This window comes from Dermacentor andersoni, chromosome 8 (genome assembly GCF_023375885.2).
Source record: "Dermacentor andersoni chromosome 8, qqDerAnde1_hic_scaffold, whole genome shotgun sequence".
Taxonomy (NCBI): Eukaryota; Metazoa; Arthropoda; class Arachnida; order Ixodida; family Ixodidae; genus Dermacentor; species Dermacentor andersoni.
The window spans coordinates 32,368,437-32,387,491 of NC_092821.1; the positions used below are offsets into that span (position 1 = coordinate 32,368,437).

General features: G+C 41.3%; 1 protein-coding gene across 2 annotated transcripts in view; it reads left to right on the plus strand.

The window, feature by feature from the left end:
• Positions 1-19,055, plus strand: part of LOC126526143 (uncharacterized) — a 168,473-nt gene that overhangs the window by 122,227 nt on the left and 27,191 nt on the right. The window contains exon 5 of one of the 2 annotated variants that reach the window (XM_055068027.2): positions 1,403-2,098. The exons of the other annotated variant lie outside the window; for it this stretch is intronic. Within the exon in view, the coding sequence (XP_054924002.1) occupies positions 1,403-1,959 (557 nt within the window). The 3' untranslated portion in view covers positions 1,960-2,098. Of the gene's footprint in view, positions 1-1,402; positions 2,099-19,055 lie in introns of those variants that run through there. 2 annotated transcript variants of the gene reach the window in all.

The window sequence follows — 19,055 nt, forward strand, 5'->3', positions numbered from 1 at the left end:
CGACAAAGACTAGACAGCAGAAGCGCTTTCCTTTCCATGCTATGCTTTCAGTGTAACTATGTATTAGCAACCAGCCCAAGCCTATACTCTTCTGAAGTGCACATGGCACTGGCAAAGTAGAACTTGGATCACGATATGCCATGCTGAATGGCCCAGCTCTCGTCCAAAAAAAGTAACGCAGAGACTCTGGCTAAAGATACAACGTGGACAAATCATTTATCCGAAATAGATACTATTTTTCTAAACATCTGAGGATTGTACGCAGTTATTTATGTGGGCTATACGTGCGCACATTTTATTTTTTTCTTCCTCAGCTGTTCTGGAAGAGGATGCAAGTTGTATGTGGTTGCGGGTTATAGGTAGAAAACTATGGTATTTTCTAGTGGGAGCTCCTTGCAATCTGAACTTACGTAAACGTTGCCAAAGTTCAGCCTCTGATAAGAAGAAACCCACTGATGATGTCTCATATGAGACAAATTTGTTGTGCCAGCAAATCATCAGTTTTGCAAGTGCCAAATAAGGCCTCCAAACCTGAAGGGCTCATTGAGGTTAAGTGAGCAAGCTTGGTCAAAGCATTTTTCAAAGTGTTCTCTGAGGCCCAAGGAATCCAAGAGAGCCATCGAGCACTCCACATTCTGTCACTTACCGTATTTACTCGATTCTAAGCATCCCCTTTTTTTCACAATCGCGATGCCTAAAGTGAGGGAGGGTGCTTAGATTCGTAAAATCTAGAATGACACTCCCCCCTACCTCCTTTCGCTGCGACATCATGACGAGATGAGTGCAAGAAATATTTTGCAAACATTCAAAAGAAAAATCGGTGCAGACAGTGAACCCACCGCTTGTGTAGGGTGCTCAGTCACTATCACTGCCACTCGAGTTCATCGCACCACTTTAACCGCTGCTCTCGGTATCCCACAGGAGGTCGTCTTCCGTTCCGTCGAAGTTGTTTGTGATCGAGCACTTCTTGAATTATTTGACCACAACGTCCACTTCGACCCCAGAGTGAGCAAGCGTGTTTGGCGGCCTTGGCTACGCGCTCTTCCTTACAAATAGGGGGGTGCTTAGATTGGGGGGTGCTTAGACTCACATGCAAACTTTTTTCCTACTTTTCTCGCAAAAATAGAAGGGGGGTGCTTAGAATCGCGAAAATACAGTATGATTTTTCCTTTTCTGTAAAATACTTTTTGTAAGTGACTTCACAAACAGGGTCATGAGCCATTCAAATGCAGAAATATCTTGTAAAATAAAAACGACCATTAGAAATTCTTATGTGCCATTATACTTGAAGTCACCCTGAAAATCTCTGAAATAATAAAAGAAGATAGCTTGTCATTAAATTTAGCATCTGTGTTCTTTTTGGCATTTCACAAAACCTCTTACTTTTGTTCTATTTGTGCAGCATTGAGGCCTTCTATTTCTCCGTCAACTGCCAACTGTGACAACTCAAAGGAAGGATGCCTCCACCAATGTCACCTATGTGACTATGAGTCTGATGAACTGTTTCATATGGAAGCACATGCCAGTGTCCATACAGGCGAGAAGCCATTTCAGTGCCCTTCATGCCATAAGAGCTTGTCGAACAGATACAACTTAAACGTTCACCTGCGCACCCACACAAGCGATAAGCCATTTGAGTGCCCTTCATGCTCTCAGAGCTTCGCACGCAAGTATACCCTCAAAGTCCACCTGCGCACCCATACAGGTGAAAAGCCATATCAGTGCCCTTCATGCTCTCAAGCCTTCATAAAGAGATATAACTTAACGTGCCACCTGCGCACCCACACAGGTGAGAAGCCATTTGAGTGCTCTTCATGCTCTCAGAGCTTCGCGTACAAGACTAACCTGAATGTCCACCTGCGCACCCATACAGGTGAGAAGCCATATCAGTGCCCTTCATGCTCTCAATGCTTCAAAAGCAGATATGACTTAAAGTGCCACCTGCGCACCCACAGGTGAGAAGTCATTTGAGTGCCCTTCATGCTCTCAGAGCTTCTCACAACAGGCCCATCTAAAAAACCACCTGCGCACCCACACATGCGAGAAGCCATTTGAAGTGCCCTTCATGCTCTCAGAGCTTCTCACAACAGGCCCACCTGCACACCCACACAGGCGAGAAGTCACATCAGTGCCCTTCATGCACTCAGAGCTTCTTACAAAAGGTCCACCTTGAGACACACGAGGCAAGAACCCATTTCAAAGCCCTTTATGCCTTCAGAGATTCTCGTTGAAGAATGCCCTGAAGACACACCAGCTCATTCATACAGGTGACCGGCCATATAGTTGTAACGTCTGCTCCAGGTCCCTTATGCAGTCTCATCAGTTGAGCAGACATTAAAGATCACAGCACCATGATACTCTAGGGTAGGTCAACAACCATGTTGAACGAGAATCTGAATTAGAAATCTACAAACGTGTAGCTTGTGTCATAGTGTTCTACTGGATAAGGTAGCACAAGTGTCTCCATGCGCTCATAAAGGGAAGGTTTAGCTCAGGCCCAACTCTGATGCTGCCTATTCAAATACATGTAAAATGCAGGAACACTTTTCTGAGATAACCACTGGACCAATTATTAGGAAATTTGTTGCTTTTGAGACAAAAAGGTAAATTCTAGTGAGGGCTGGATGCAGAATCTTGATTTAAGGCCTTAATATTATTGGAATTTACAGATTTGCAAAAAATTGACACAAGAAGTTATTAAATTTGCAAATCTGTGCCTGGAATAGATATCGTAGTTCTGTAAACTGCGTACGGTAGATCATCCAAAGCAGAGAAATTTGATGTCTCAATTTATATCTTTCATCAATTTGTTACATTGTTTATGAGTTTTTTCATAGTCCTACTCACATATTAGTGCTATATTTGAAAGCCTTGTTTAATATATCAGTTTTGTCCGCTTTAGATGTGTCCTATTTGATGCATTTGACAGAATTGTGATATCGTTTTTCATTGCCGAGTTAGAGTTGTATACTTCATAGTTTCACTTTCGGAAAATTTGTAATTTTCAACCATTTTTATTAAGAGATTCACAGCCTAAATAAAGCATTCACTATGAACAGTCGTGAGATTCTAACTATTTATTTTAAATGCAACAAACCTCATCAAATTTGGTGCAGCAGTTGTCGAGAAAAAAAATTTATTCTTTCTCATGTATTTAGATAGGAGCCCTTAAGCTACACGTTCCTCTTAAAGGGTCCCTGAAACACTCTTTTTGGGGTCATCATATTTGCTCTAGATGTTTTCTCAACATGTTATCCAACACAGAGCTACAGGTATTATGAGAACTGACCCACACGAAGCCATTCTAGCTGACAAAAAAAATTCCTGATACAGTAAACCTCGATATAATGAAGTCTGTAACATTGGCGATTTACTTTGTTATATTATGAATTTTTTTCATTCAAAACGTATTCAATATTTGTTCTGATCTCAAAAATTAGTATTTGCATGCCCCTATAGAATATGTATGTTAATTGTAATACTTATTATCACACTACAGACGTCTGAATGAGCTGATTTCTATGAATACTTTTTTTTCAGTATTGTCTTTTGGTACATATGGACTTGTTATGTTAGATCAACTCACTTTGGCGGCGAGCTGGATTGAACCTGTGATAGAATGTGTAAGTGCAACTGAACGAGGATGTAGAAAGAAATAAGTACACAGAGACAGCACTGACAAGGCTCTGATATGCATGGTTCATCCTGGAGTCTCTTGATCTTACTCTATTTACACCTCTTTTTTTTACCTATAGGTACATTTTTAGAGCAATTGTTCAGTGTGCTTTCCTATGTCAGTCTCATGAGAGCACCAAATAAATGCTTGTGTTTAATAAGTGTGCATTGTCTCTTCCTGGTACGTTAATACTTGAATGACAGCATGCAATATATGGTTGTTAGCATTTTATTGTATCTGGGGCTACACGAGAAGTTAAGTGACGGCAGTTGGAAGTTCATTATTAACACAGAAAGAACTTGTTATAACAACATACATGAGTAATTTGAGTTTTCAGTCAAATGTAAAGTCCGCCGTGCCTGATTCATTCCTACATTTTATTTCGACTAATGTATCATCATTTATATTTTTACAATTTACATTTTGAGTGGGCATACATCTGCACTGTAAAATACATTTCTGCACAGATGGCAAGAAATTGGGCCAATCGTGTTTTTCGACATTTAAAAATATTCTTTCTGCATTGTAGTTGTGCCTGTCTCTTGTAAAGAATTTATTTCTTCACCAACAATATTGCGCGGCGGACATGATTTTAAGACAATAAATCCAAGAATTCATTAAGGGTGTGTGAATATTTGATACATTGAAATAGGCACTTCGTAAATGCAAGTATGTTCTAATAGCCATAGAACGTTTAAAATGTTACCTCAGCATAAATTAAGCTCAAATGGAAGCAAAAGTATGATAAATGTCACACCCATGGGCGTAATATAGGCATAAAATATGAGAAAGTGCATAATGGAGGCTGTATGCGTTTCTAAGGGATCTACACTTTCCTGGCTATATGGGGATCATTTGCGCTGTCTAAAGAGCCCTTTGTATGAGAGCAATTTCCTCATTCCTTCCTTGTTCTCTATTTGTGCTTTTAGTAAACAGTGCTTCGAAACAAGTGCTTTCAAGAAAATGCTTCATAATGCACGATGGAACCACAGGAACTTGCCAATGTAATGAACACCAGGAAGTGCGCTTTGTTTCACATATATTTTGATACGAGCTGTTCATTTTTTTAAAACTATTTCAAACATATTCTACATTTCTTCCACTCCTGGGACTATTCGATATGATTCCATTCAGTCCGAAAAATTACTTCTATATTGGGTAACAATGTATCTGCATGTAATAAACAAACATGTGAGGCTCTTTTTTTTTTTTTTTTTTGGCAGTGCCACTCCTAAGGATTTCCTCCACATCCACTCAGCCATTTTGGTGACATATGCCTTCGAACTTTGGCATGTTACATTCACGTGAAGAGGCACTTGTGTCAACATGTGCCCATTTCAGTGCAGGTTCTTCTTTCAAAGCTTGCTTATCTTTAACTTGTGAACTCACATGGCAATTGTCTATTGACATCGTTATGCAATGTGGGTGACCATATATTACTTGAAATCTGAATGTGGAATATGCATACGTGTGCACTATGCTACAATGCATTCTGATACACAAGCGTTACCATATGCTCGGATATGTTGAGCTGCCCAGGTAGCTCGTAGCATGTTCCAAGATAATGTGACAAATTGTTTCATTTCGTTTTAAATATGCAATGAAACAATTTGTAAACTCTGATATGACATGACACTGATAACACCAAGATACCACAGTCAAGTAGGGTATCATGTATATAGGCACACATTGTTGAAATATATTGTTACATAATTTCTTTAGTTAGATTAGGATATAGCTGAGGACAGCTATGCTGGAGGTTGCAGTGATATTTTTGGTGATCAGTTCCTTTATGTAATGGCTCAACAACAAAGTACTTGTTTATTCACTATGCTTACGAAAAACTTACGAAAAGCTTCTGTGTATAGTAAAGCACTTATTAGTGATAAATTGCGAATGTTGCATAGCTCACCAGGACATGTTCTCCACGTAAGTCGCTGCCTGATTGAACATTCTTGTGCATGAAAAAAGGTTTACATGTGCACAACAAAAGCTAATTGCATATTGTTTTTCTTAGTTAATGCCCTGAATTGTTGGAAAATTATGTATGGCTGTGTAGAACCAATACCGTATTTACACAATTGTAAGCCTACCTGTCTTTTTTATCTGAACATCCACGTGGGGGTGGGGCGGGGTCGACTTACAATTGAAACCAAAATATGTCACCGCCAAAAAAAAGCGAGACCAACGGGAGCTACAATGTACCGTTAGCTTTTTATGTTTGCTCTATGGCTCTACCCATAGCTTTTCGCGATCCCGCGTGTTTTCTTTTTGGAAGGGGTTTTCAACGTTTTTGAGAGTTTTACTGTGCACACAACACTCATGGGGTGGGGGTGTCAATAGTTGATGGAAGCGAATGCGGCAACATTGATGCCTTCGGTAGCATGTTTGTGGTTTATTGACGTTGCCTTCACCCAAAAACGATCACGTTCTCGTGACACCTGCGGCAGAAAGGATGTTCTACATTTGCCGCCAATTTCTGTGGATGGTGGCGCTGGCTAACACTCCCAGGGTTCTACTAGGAAACTTGAACACCCAAGAAAGTAGATGGGGAAATGGCGCCGCGGTAGATCAATTGGTAGAGCATCGCACGCGAAATGAGAAGGTTGTGGTATCATTCCTCGACTGCGGCAAGTTGTTTTTTCATGCACTTTCATTTCTATAATTTATCATTTCTTTATTTCATTTATTTCATTTATTAAGCAGAAGTAAATTCATCTATGTTGTCCTTGGTGTTGGTGTTTGTTGGCTTCGTGTGATATGACTAACAAAAATCGGGCCCCTCGGTTCTTACATAACGAGGCTCTCAAATCCAGCAACATTGTTGCCTTCAGATAGCATGTGTGGGTTTATTGACCGTTGCCTTCACTAAAAAAAAATCACGTTCTCATGACGCCTGCGGCAGAAAGGACGTTCTACATCCGCCGCCAATGTCTGTGGGTGGTGGCGCTGGCTCACACTCCCAGGGTTCTACTAGGAAACACGAATACCCAAAAAAGTGGATGGGGAAACGGTGTTGTGATAGATCAATTGGTAGAGCATCGCACGCGAAATGCGAAGGTTGTATGATCGTTCCCTGCCTACGGCAAGTTGTTTTTTCATCCACTTTCATTTTCATTAATTTATCATTTCTTTATTTCATTTAATAAGCAGAAGTTTCCCTATATTGTCCTTGGTGTCAGTCTTTATTTGCTTCTTGTGATACCATTAACAAAAATCGGGCCCCTCGGTTAAACTCCCCTTCTCATTTGCCCCACTGATGTAATTTATCTCTTTGGAGACTAATTTTCCACTAATTGATTGCACTGCTTTATTTTCACCATGTTGCCTTTCAACAGAATTTATTGATCAGCCACCCGTGGTGTGAACACGTTAGACCTGTTACTTACGAATGCTCTGTATAGATCTAAGACCGTGTCTTCCCAAAAAAGCCTTTAGTGACCATAATTTGATTGAAGTTGCATTGGACTTGCCTCTACCATTCACAGGTATATCAAAAGAGAAAATCGTGGACTACAACAAAGCCGACTGTAACAAAATGAATGGAGAGCTCGAAGTATTTTTTGATATAGATTTACTATTGTCTTTATACAGCAGGTCTGTTAATGAAAACTGGGCACTTTTCAAAGACAAACTGTCCTCACTTATTAAGCACTGTATCCTAATTATCACAATTTTTAACTATAAAGGAAACCCTTGGTTCACCAAATCTCTTCATAAACACAGAAACAGGAAAAAAATTTTCTATTGTAATGCGAAGTGCTCTGGTGCGCCTGCTTGGGAAGAATACAAACAGTTTATGACCAGTTACGATTCTGCAATGTGCAATGCCAAAAATAAATATTTCCACAACGATTTGCCTTCCGTTTTGCAATATACTAAGAAATTCTTGCTCTCCATGTCCTCTGGCCAAGGTACTAACCAGTTATTACTGCATGAAAACAACCTTCCTCTCTTAGATTCTGAATGTTCTTCTACATTTAATGATTTTTGATCCATATTCACATGGGAAGATGATTCCGACGAGCCATCTGTCTCTTTACACAACTACCAGTACATGCAGCCCATTGAAATCACGATGGATGGTATTACCTGTATAGTTAAGCAGCTTAAGGCATCTTCATCAGCCGGTATCGATGATCATAAGTCCAAGATGCAAAAAACTACCTTTTCCATATCCAGCACCATATTATGCCGTGTCTTTCGATAGTAACTGTCATTTAGACTACTGCGAGATGACTGGAAAATTACTAAAATAATACCCATTTTTAAATCTAGAAATAAGAATTCACCTGAAAACTACCGTCCGATATCACTCAGATGCATCTGCTGCAAACTTCTTGAGCTTATAGTCGCCTCCCATGTCTACAACCACCTGGAGGATAACAAATTCTTCTTTCCAAGCCAGCACAGACTCAGGAAAAACATGTCATGTGAAACACAGTTACTGGCTCACTTTATTGTAGCTTCAGAATTTCCTTTCCCTTCGCAAGCTCTTCGCGACGGCTAATAATTCCTCCTCTCATTCTTCATATGTCTCTTGTGGCGTTCCACAGGGCAGCATTCTAGGCCTGCTTTTTTTTCTTGACCTTCATATTTGATCTCGCAAATAAGATATAATCAAGCATTAGAATATATGCCAATGACTGCATGTTATACAGGCCAATAAACTGTCCTGACGAACACCTTATCCTTTCAGATGATCTTAACATTATCTGTAACTGGTGTAACAATTGGTTCATGGCCGTAAATAAAAACAAACGCAAAATTATTTCTTTTGGACTTAGGCGTGATGTTTCTTATTTTTCCTACCACATGCAAAGAGATAAGCTGTCGCAGACAGCTGTCGCAGACAGATAAGCTGTCGCAGACAGCTGTCGCAAGATATTATAAATATCTTGGCATTTACCTTACACCAGGCCTCTCCTGGTATGATCACATCTGTGCTGCCTGTGTGAAAACCTTAAAAACAGGTGATTTACGCCGCAACCTCCGTCATTGTCCCTCTAATGTTCGCAAATTATTCTAACTTTCCTTCGCCCACAACTTGAACGTACCTGATCTATTTGGGCTTCTTCCGCTCATTATCAAATTAAATCTCTTGAAGCAGTTCAGAACAGAGCCACCATTACATTTGAAATAACTATGACCGCCATTAAGTGTCAACCAGCTTAAACTCAATCATTTTCTTCAATCATTGGCCATTCACGGTCAAATGTGTCTTCTATACCCGTTTCACAAGTACGTCTACAGCAGTAAAATCACCTCGTTACATCTTGAATGCCCCCTTTTCACCTCGCGCCGGCTACCTAATCACCTCAGCTTCACGCGCATCTTTGGTAACGCGAATGCTTTTAGCACATCTGCACTTCCACAAGCCATCCGCATGTGAAATGATCTTCCTGGTGATATCGCCTCTGATAATAACCGGAATATGTTTCTTCACAAGCTTGAGGTGAATTTTTTGCATAGCACTGTATTGTCACGTGTTAGTGACGGTGAAGAAAGCAGCCAAACTGCCAATTGTGAAACGTGTTTTATTCGGTGAACCTGTGGCCTCAAAAACAGGCTGCACTCAAAGTGCAACGATAGCGGCGAACACAGTCGGTAGCCTGTCAAAATCTTATCTGCCGGCCAAGCGTTTCGGCTTTTTACATAAGGTATCGAAGGTTCCAGAGTAATCGGTGATACCCGCAAGTCTTCCAGAAAGTTCTACATAACTCGCCTCGCGCATACATGCAGTCAGATTACACAAGGTTCGGCGACGACAGACAGCGAATGAACCATCGATAACATTTCATGAACTTGCGATACGTAGAGGCGTGTCCTGCGCTGAGCGATAACATTTGTTAGATAATGAAACACGGTCATTTGATAAACAAGTGGGCATGTCAATATCAAAACTGAACATTTTTCTCTACGACATCTTTCTTAGAAATATCGGTTGTGGCGGCCACATTTTAATGATGGCAAAATGCAAAAACCCTGTCTCTCATTCATTGGGGGCGTGTTGAAGATCCCCTGGTGGTCGCAATTATTTCGAGGTCCCCCCCTCCCCTGTGGTGTGCCTCGTAATCAAATCATATTTCTGCCACGTAAAACCCCCAAATACAATTCAATTCAATAGAAAAGGTGCCTGGCTGTCTTGCACAGGAAGTATTTTGGCAACCAACTTCTGTGCTACATAAATACTGAGGCAGAGCAAGCGTATTGCAGAGCATGATCTCGTACTGTAACAAGCTAGAAAATTGCATAGTTTCGGTACCTGCGCACGTTTCTGCATGATCGTGGAAACAAGCAGATGAAGCGGAAGTACATCTCTCTTGCTTCGCACACATTTCACGGACACGCAGACATTCCATTTGTGTGTTTCAATATATCTCTAAGCTTCAATTCGTCAATTCAAGCAACAGATCACAACAATAACATATGTTGCCTTGAATAATTATCGAAGCCGCGTGTCACTGCGAACGACGTCACAATGCGGGCACGAGCACGTAGGCGCAGGGACACGAGGACGTCACCGTGCAGCTTGGAGAGTGGTCGCCGCTAGGGAAAAGGAAAACAGTGTTCGGATTGAAATATCAGGCCATTCCGCTGCCCTTAGCGGTGTAATTCTTTGCTAACATGATCGTTAGCATGCATTGTATCATCTGCGCTTGTCAGCTCAAAATAGTCAGACCTAGTGAGGGGCCCTTTAAAGCAGTCACACAAAGCAGTCGTATCTGATGAGCACGCAGTCGCTTCATTCCTTACAGACCTGTTGGGAATTTCCTTCTTTGTTGGGGAATTTCCTTCTTTGTTGTCACCTTTTTACTGCTTCACACCATACGTGCTTTCAAGAAATTTATAATACCAAATCGTCGCATTTGCCACCATTCTGAAGACCAATCGAGAAAATAAGGATAAAGTCACATTGATGTTTGATAAAATTAAGGTTAATGATGACGTGTTCGTTTGGGACGAAGAAAGTGGTGACAAAGTAGCATTAAACAGAAAAAAGCAGAACTTTGCAAAAAACGGGAACAGCCTGACCAACAAGAAAAGCTAACTATAGTGAACATTAATTCCAGAAGCGTTGTAAACAAAACCGAAGAATTAGAAGCATTTCTTCTGGAGCACTCTCCGCAAATAGTCACAATCAGTGAAACATGGCTGTCGTCACGAATTCCGAGCAACAGTATCTTTCCACCCGGCTATATTGTCCTGCGTAAAGATAGATGCACCCGGGGGGGTGGTGTTGCAATTTTGGTGAGAGACGACATTCCAACGATGCCCATGCCTGACGTACATGGTATAGAAGCACTGTGGTGTAAGATTACTTTCGGTCAATTTGTATTCTTCGTCGGAACTATGTACCGGCCCCCAAACGCCGATTACAGTACACTTCACGCACTGGCTGATTACATGCAACGTCATCTTCAGGATACTCATAAAATTATACTCACGGGTGACTATAACCTACCCTCAATAGACTGGACAACGCTCGAGGGTGGGACTGCCGATCCGTCCTGCGCAGAAGCACTGCTGGAAATTGCCTTTAACTTTAGCCTTAAGCAGATTATACATGCACCAACACGTGTAACCACGAAAACCAGCAATATATTAGACCTCACCTTCTTAAGCGACAATATTCCCGATAACGCAATCTCTTGGGAAACAGTCAATGGCATTGCAGATCATAAAGCAACCATATGTTCATTAACAATACACAACCGGCCGCGAGCGCGAAAGAAAAAGACTCAAATATATGACTGGACAAATGCCGATGACGTTGGTGTTCTTGACTTCCTAGAAGAATCTTACCCAGAATTCCTTCGTTGTTTCCACGATGGAAGCATACCAACTGATAACCTATGGGTGCTTTTCAGGGCCAATGTTGATCACTGTCTCAGAAAATTCATTCCTAAGAAAATAAAAACCGTACGCAAAACGAACCCATGGATATCAAGAGAGATTATACATTTAAAACGAAGAATTGCAAGACTCAGAAAACTTAGAAACAAAAGAACTTCTTTCATCAATTGTACAAGAAAAATTAGCGAACTTTCTCACGCGTTGAAGACAGCAGCGAAAACTGCCAAACAAAAGTACTTAGATGAAACCTTAAATAACTTCATTAAAAAATCCCCTCATAAATTTTGGCGCTATCTCAAATCTAGGGTTCCGAAGAAGAGTAACTTATTGCCAACAGAAGCCTTAACCAAGGCTACCCAATTTAATCAATTTTTCCAATCAGTTTTCACAGTAGACAATAACACTATCCCAGACAAGATCGCACAGAGAAGTGACATAGGTGAAGTACCATGTGAGCTAAATATAACGGAAGCGGGAATTCTTTCTTTATTACTTAATCTTGATATAAAAACTTCCAGCGGCCCAGATAACATTCCAAATACATTTCTCAGAAGGTATGCTGAATGGGTTTCCAAATACTTATTGCTAATTTTTACAAAATCATTGAAAACTTCTGAGGTTCCTCAAGAATGGAAAATTGCAAAAATTATTCCGATACATAAATCAGGTGACGCTACAAATCCCTCCAACTTCCGTCCTATTTCACTCACTTGTACAGCAGGGAAAATTTTTGAGCATTTAATATTAAAACACATCGTAACTTTTGTTGAAAGTCATTCCCTAATTAACCCTAACCAACATGGATTTAGGAGTGGTTTGTCTACAACAACTCAATTAATAGAGACTATTCATGACCTAGCATTAACAATCGATAAGCAAGGCCAGGTAGACATAATTTTTCTAGACCTATCAAAAGCTTTTGATCGGGTATCGCATCCAAAACTAATCCACAAGCTGCAAGGAATTCTGGGACACGGTATTCTTACAAAATGGTTAAAAGATTATTTGTCAGGACGTCAACAATTCGTTCATTTCGAAGGCCAATCCTCAGACTACGTTGAAGTTTTATCCGGTGTGCCCCAGGGCACAGTTTTAGCTCCCATTCTCTTCCTTCTTTTTATTAACGACATCGCAAACGGCATTGACGCAACGGTACGCATGTTCGCAGATGACTGCATTATTTATAAACAAATACAGACCAAGGATGATCAGGTTGTTCTGAATGACGCACTTAAAAATATAACAAAATGGTGTCAAGACTGGCAGATGACGCTAAATGCAGAAAAAACTGTCTGCATGACAGTAACCAGAAAGAAAGAACCACTAACCTTTTCATACGAAATTCAACAAAGAGAACTAAATAGGGTAGAAGAATACAAGCATTTAGGTATAATTATTTCTTCTGATCTAAAATGGAACAAACACGTGTCGTACGTGGCAACAAAATCTCTCTCAGCGCTTTTTTCCCTCAAACGGTCCCTCAGATATGCTTCACCCAACACCAAACTACTTGCGTACACGTCACTCATTCGCTCCGTTATAGAATACGGCGCCATATGCTGGTTTCCATACACTAAATGTGCCATAGCGAAGTTAGAGAACGTACAAAGAAAAGCACTAAGATTCATTTATAATAAATACCGTCGTCAAGATTCCCCAACTGAACTTCTACGCTTAGCCGGACTCCCAACAATTAGCGATCGTGCTAGATATCTCCGACTAAAATTCCTGTTTATTCTCCAGAGCAATGCCCTAAAAATAGACAAAAATAAGTTTTTAGTACACTCTAACACCAGAATTACAAGAACGAAACACAATAAACAATTATCTGAGTATAGGTTTCACAATGACACTTTCAGGTATTCATACTTCCCGCAAGCTATCAGAGAATGGAATATGTTACCACAAGAAGTTGTCGATTGTACAACCCTCGATTCTTTCTTGTCCAAGCTGTCTAACCATATCTTTGTTGCTACATGATGAAATGTGGTTTTTACATTATGTTCTATTATCACCATGAATGTGCATTGTCTATATCGCTGTACGTGAGTATGTATAAGCTTGTTTTCAAACCAAAGCCAAGGCCTCTTGTAAAGGATTATCATTGAACCCTGTGTGAATGATGTATTTTCCCTTTTATGAATGTACCCTTTCCTGCCAAAGCCTTCTTTAAGGCTAGCAGTATGTACCAAATAAAATAAATAAATAAATAAATTCTCTGAATGTATGGGACGTGTGAAATCATCCTGTATGCATCACAGCTGCCATATGCATTGCAAAGCACCATCAAAGCTGTGTTCGCTTGTTATCCCTAGGGACTAAAGCAAATGAGATCCTACACAACTCAATTTAATAACCCTGCTAGCGGCTGTTGATTGATACCCTTACAATGAAGGATTGTAAATGCTGTCAACGCAGAACTGTGCGAAAGCAATATTTGTCACTAAAGACTCGCTGATATTCTTTATATTCTTAAGCTAACTGCTGATGTATTGACATGTTGTTCTCCTCAACAGCACCGCGTACAAGTAAATACTATCACGTTGCGAAGCTTATTGATATTTACTACTGGCTCAAACTACTCGGTTCCTAATTCTCATAATTTAGTCACCTTTTAATCGGCCTGTCACTGTATGTGTATGAAGCTGTGATTTACGAATAGGCAAGAAAGTTGGAAGTGAACATAATCAATACGGAGCACCACTGTTTCGACGGCATCTGCTGTCTGAATCCGAGGAAAGTATCACACTTGTACTTGCAGCGAAATGAATGAATGATGGCTACCGCTGTCCTTCCAAACAAACTGATTCAGGATAACTCGTGACTAATTCTTAGCATCTCCTAATGATTAATTTTTACTCGCCGTTCAAATTACTTATCATCTGACATCCATGACACTGTGCTCTATTATAGTAAGGCAACACTGAACTGAGGTTATCACTAGTGATCACTAATCACTTTTCATTATCATGTAGCACTGGTAGCAGAAATAATGCTCATTCAATGACATTTTGATAGATATCAATGACTATCGATGACTGATATTGATGATACCAGTCATCGTGTGATCATCAGTCATCGCGTGATCAGTCGTCAGTGTGATAGATATCGATGACTATGTGTTCAGGAATCTGAACCTGGCACCGTTTAACGCCAGAACGTTATCTAATGAGGCGAGTCTGGCAGTGCTATTGGAGGAATTAGCGGGCAGTAAATGGGATATAATAGGGCTCAGGGAGGTTAGGAGGGCAAAAGAAGCATATACAGTGCTAAAAAGCGGGCGTGTCCTGTGCTACGAAGGCTTAGCAGAGAGACGAGAACTAGGAGTCGGATTCCTGATACATAAGGATATAGCTGGCAACATACAAGAATTCTATAGCATTAACGAGAGTGTAGCAATTGTCGTGAAACTTATAAGAGGTACAAATTGAAGATCGTGCAGGTCTACGCACTTACATCCAGTCATGGTGACCAGGAAGTCAAAAGCTTCTATTAAAACGTGGAATTGGCGATGGGTAAAGTCAAAACAAAATACACTATTAGCGGCGATAATTAGGAGTGGCGCCCTCTCGCGAGTGACGTCATGGCCAGGACGCCGCCCGCTCCGGCTCGCTCGGCTGCCGCGCGCGCTCGGTCCCTTCGTGTATGCTTGGGGTATGGGTGGCTCGAGCCGTACGTATTGAAGGACACGTCGGCTTCTTTCAGCTGCCATGCCTTAACAACAGTTTCTGTGGTTAAGCGCGCGCGAGTCTAGAAACTTTGCGGCTTGGATATCGCAAGCTATGTAGCGTTAAATAGGTCTACTGGTTTTGCAATGCATATATGCGCCGTGTCTATCGGTAAATTTTGTGGAAAAGGAATGTCTGCAAATTCAACACTTGAAGTTGTGTATGATGCCTCGCTAAACACTTCGCATTGCTTTAGTATTTAGCTATGAGAGCCATTGCATTTTACATGGAAGAAAAATCTCTGTAATTGGCGTCAGCATGTTATCCGATGTTAGAAATACACGGCCCAGTGAAGCTGTCATCATGGTTCTTATTACTCATGTGTCTTCTATTTAAATATGGCCATTCATTATAGCGTAAAAAATAGGCGCGCATTTCTTATGAAAATGTTTGCTGCTACTTTCATCCCCCTCTGAAACAGGGCTCCAAAAAACGAATTGCTCATGGCTGCTAACACGACGGCGCGTCATGTACAGTATTTACATAGTTAATTCACAAACACCGTAGTAGAAATCAGCTGAGAGAAAAGTTTTGTTGTTAACATCCAGAGCCAATAAATTGAAAGTGATGAAATGTTTCATAGTGGCCCTCAGTAGCCTTTATCGACAATATGGCACACCCCTGATCACGTAACGGTAGCAATCGACTGCCCGTATGGCGAGGCACGCTATGTTTGCGAAACCCATCAGTTCACTACAACTTCGAATTGAAACCATAAAGCATTTTTTTACAGCGCCAACTGGAATAGCTAAAGTATTCCCGAGCTACTACAGAACAGCTTAGACTGCCTAGAAAAGTAAAATTCAAGCACCTTCTGTCTCACCATGTCTCGATCCAGCGTTGTTTAATTATACAAATGGATAACTATTCGCTTCGTCGCTATATAAAAGACAACCTTGCCCAATCCAATCGCAAACATTCATAAAGAAAGCACCACAAGCCTTGCATATACTTTCGCTTGATTTCTGACCCTCCATCGGGGGGGGGGGGAGGGGGGATTTCGATATCGTCAATATGTCCCATACTACTAGTGATTGACGTTTCGACTTCTTTCTGGCTGCAGCCATGCGGTCCAACAGGCATACTTGACTAAAAAAAGTGGGCCGAGAAGCCTGTGTCAGTTCCCCAAATAGATTCGTCATGTATATTCCTCAAGCAACAAGCACCAGTAAATTTCTCAAGCGAGTGAAACGTGTAGCACGGAAAAGAAAATATATATAGGTACATTCCTATTTGTATTCTGTAAATAGCTGTAAGCCTTCATTAACTTTACTTCAAATTTCCGCCGCTTAATATAAACACGTGAAGAACCGCCTAATGTTGACATGCAGTTAAAGAAGCAAGTGGTGCTTGTAGAATCTAAACTCCAGTATTAGTTAAGTCCCCGTGTTACTGCCGAGCGTTTCTGTGAAGAAATGCGAAAATTCGATATTATACCATGAACTACTCGTCGTGAGCAAACCTGTTTTAGCGGATTAAAATCAACGTAACTGTTGTAGAAGTCATATATAGCTAGCGTTTGTGACATACTCGCTGCACCGCGGCAGGTATGGTATCATAACTGGATTCCTATATGCTATGTTTTTGCGATTGTCCATCCGCGCATGAAAAACCCGCAATGGGCTGGTCTGCGCTCCTTTGGCTGGCACTGTAGCGTTGCCTTTGAGAGCTGCATTGTTGTCTAAAAAATTTGCTCTTCGAATAAATGTTCGCAAAGGAAGACGTGGTAAAAAATATATTTGAGACGACCACGATAAGTACACAAGCAGAGAGAACGAGGGCGAACAAACGAAAACACCGCAGCGCCCGGAGAACGCCCGAACTGTAGCAGACGACAGGAGCGAGTCCTTGCCCTGACGTCACGCGAGCGGCGCTCGCAGCGCCCCTGTAGTTCGTTCTTGGGGCTAATACTGATGGGCCACTTAAATGCCAGGGTAGGCAGGAATCAGGCTAAAAACAAGTCAGTGGGGGAATATGGCATGTGTTCTAGGAACAGCAAGGGAGACTTATTAGTAGAGTTTGCAGAACGGAATAATATGCATATAATGAATACCTTCTTCCGCAAGCGGGATAGCCGAAAGTGGACATGGAGGAGCCCGAATGGCAAGACTAAAAATGAAATAGACATACTATGCGCTAACCCTGGCATCATACAAGATGTGGACCTGCTCGGCAAGGTGTGCTGCAGTGACCATAGGATGGTAAGAACTCAAATTAGCCTAGACTTGAGGAGGGAACTGAAGAAACTGGTACATAAGACGCCGATCAATGAGTTAGCGGTAAGAGGGAAAATGGAGGAATTTCGGATCAAGCTACAGAACAGCTATTCTGCTTTAACTCGGGAAGAGGGCCTTAGTGTTGAAGCAATGAACGACAATATTATGGGCATCGTTAAGGAGTGTGCAACAGAAGTCGGTGGTAACTTTGTTAGACAGGATACCAGTAAGCTATCGCAGGAGACGAAAGATCTAATTAAAAAATACCAATGTATGAAAGCCTCTAACCTCACAGCTAGAATAGAACTGGCAGAAGTCTCCAAATTAATCAACAAGCATAAGACAGCTGACATAAGAAAGTATAACATGGATAGAAATGAACATGCTCTCAGGAACGGAGGAAGCCTAAAAGCAGTGAAGAAGAAACTATGAATAGGCAAGAATCGGATGTATGCGTTAAGAGACAAAGCCAGCAATATCATTACTAATATAAATGAGCTAGTTCGAGTGGCTGAGAAGTTCTATAGAGATTTCTACAGTACCAATGACACCCACGACAATAATGGAAGAGGGAATAGTCTAGAGGAATTTGACATCCCACAAGTAACGCCGGAAGAAGTAAAGAAAGCCTTGGGAGCTATGCAAAGGGGGCAGGTAGCTGGGGAGGATCAGGTAACAGCAGATTTGTTAAAGGATGGCGGGCAGATTGTTCTAGAAAAACTGGCCACCCTGTATTCGCATCGCCTCATGACCTCGAGCGTACCGGAATCTTGGAAGAACGCCAATATAATCTTAATCCATAAGAAAGGGGACGCCAAAAACTTGAAAAATTATAGGCCGGTCAGTTTAGTGTCAGTTGCCTACAAACTATTTACTAAGGTAATCGCAAATAGAATCAGGAACACCTTAGACTTCTGTCAAGCAAAGGACCAGGCAGGATTCCGTAAAGGCTACTCAACAATAGACCATATTCGCACTATCAATCAGGTGATAGAGAAATGTGCGGAATATAGCAAACCCTTATATATAGCTTTCATTGATTACGAAAAAGCGTTTGATTCAGTCAAAACCTCAGCAGTCATGGAGGCGCTAACTCAGGGCACCAACTGCAATGCATGCTCACTGATCTGGAGAGGCAAAGCAGAAGGGTGGGTCTGAAAATTAATCTGCAGAAAACTAAAGTAATGTTTAACAGTCTCGGAAGAAAACAGCGGTTTACGATAGGTAGCGAGGCACAAGAAGTGGTGAGGGAATACATCTACTTAGGGCAGGTAGTGACCGCGAATCCGGATCATGAGACTGAGTTAATCAGAAAAATAAGATTAGGCCCGGGTGCGTTGGGCAGGCATTCCCGGATCTTGAATAGCAGGTTGCCATTATCTCTGAAAAGAAAAGTGTATAACAGCTGTGTCTTACTAGTACTCACCTATGGGGCAGGAACCTGAAGGCTTACGAAAAGGGTTCTACTTAAATTGAGGACGACGCAACGAGCTATGGAAAGAAGAATCATGGGTGTAACGTTAAGGGATAAGAAAAGAGCAGATTGGGTGTGGGTACAAACGCGAGCTAATGACTTCG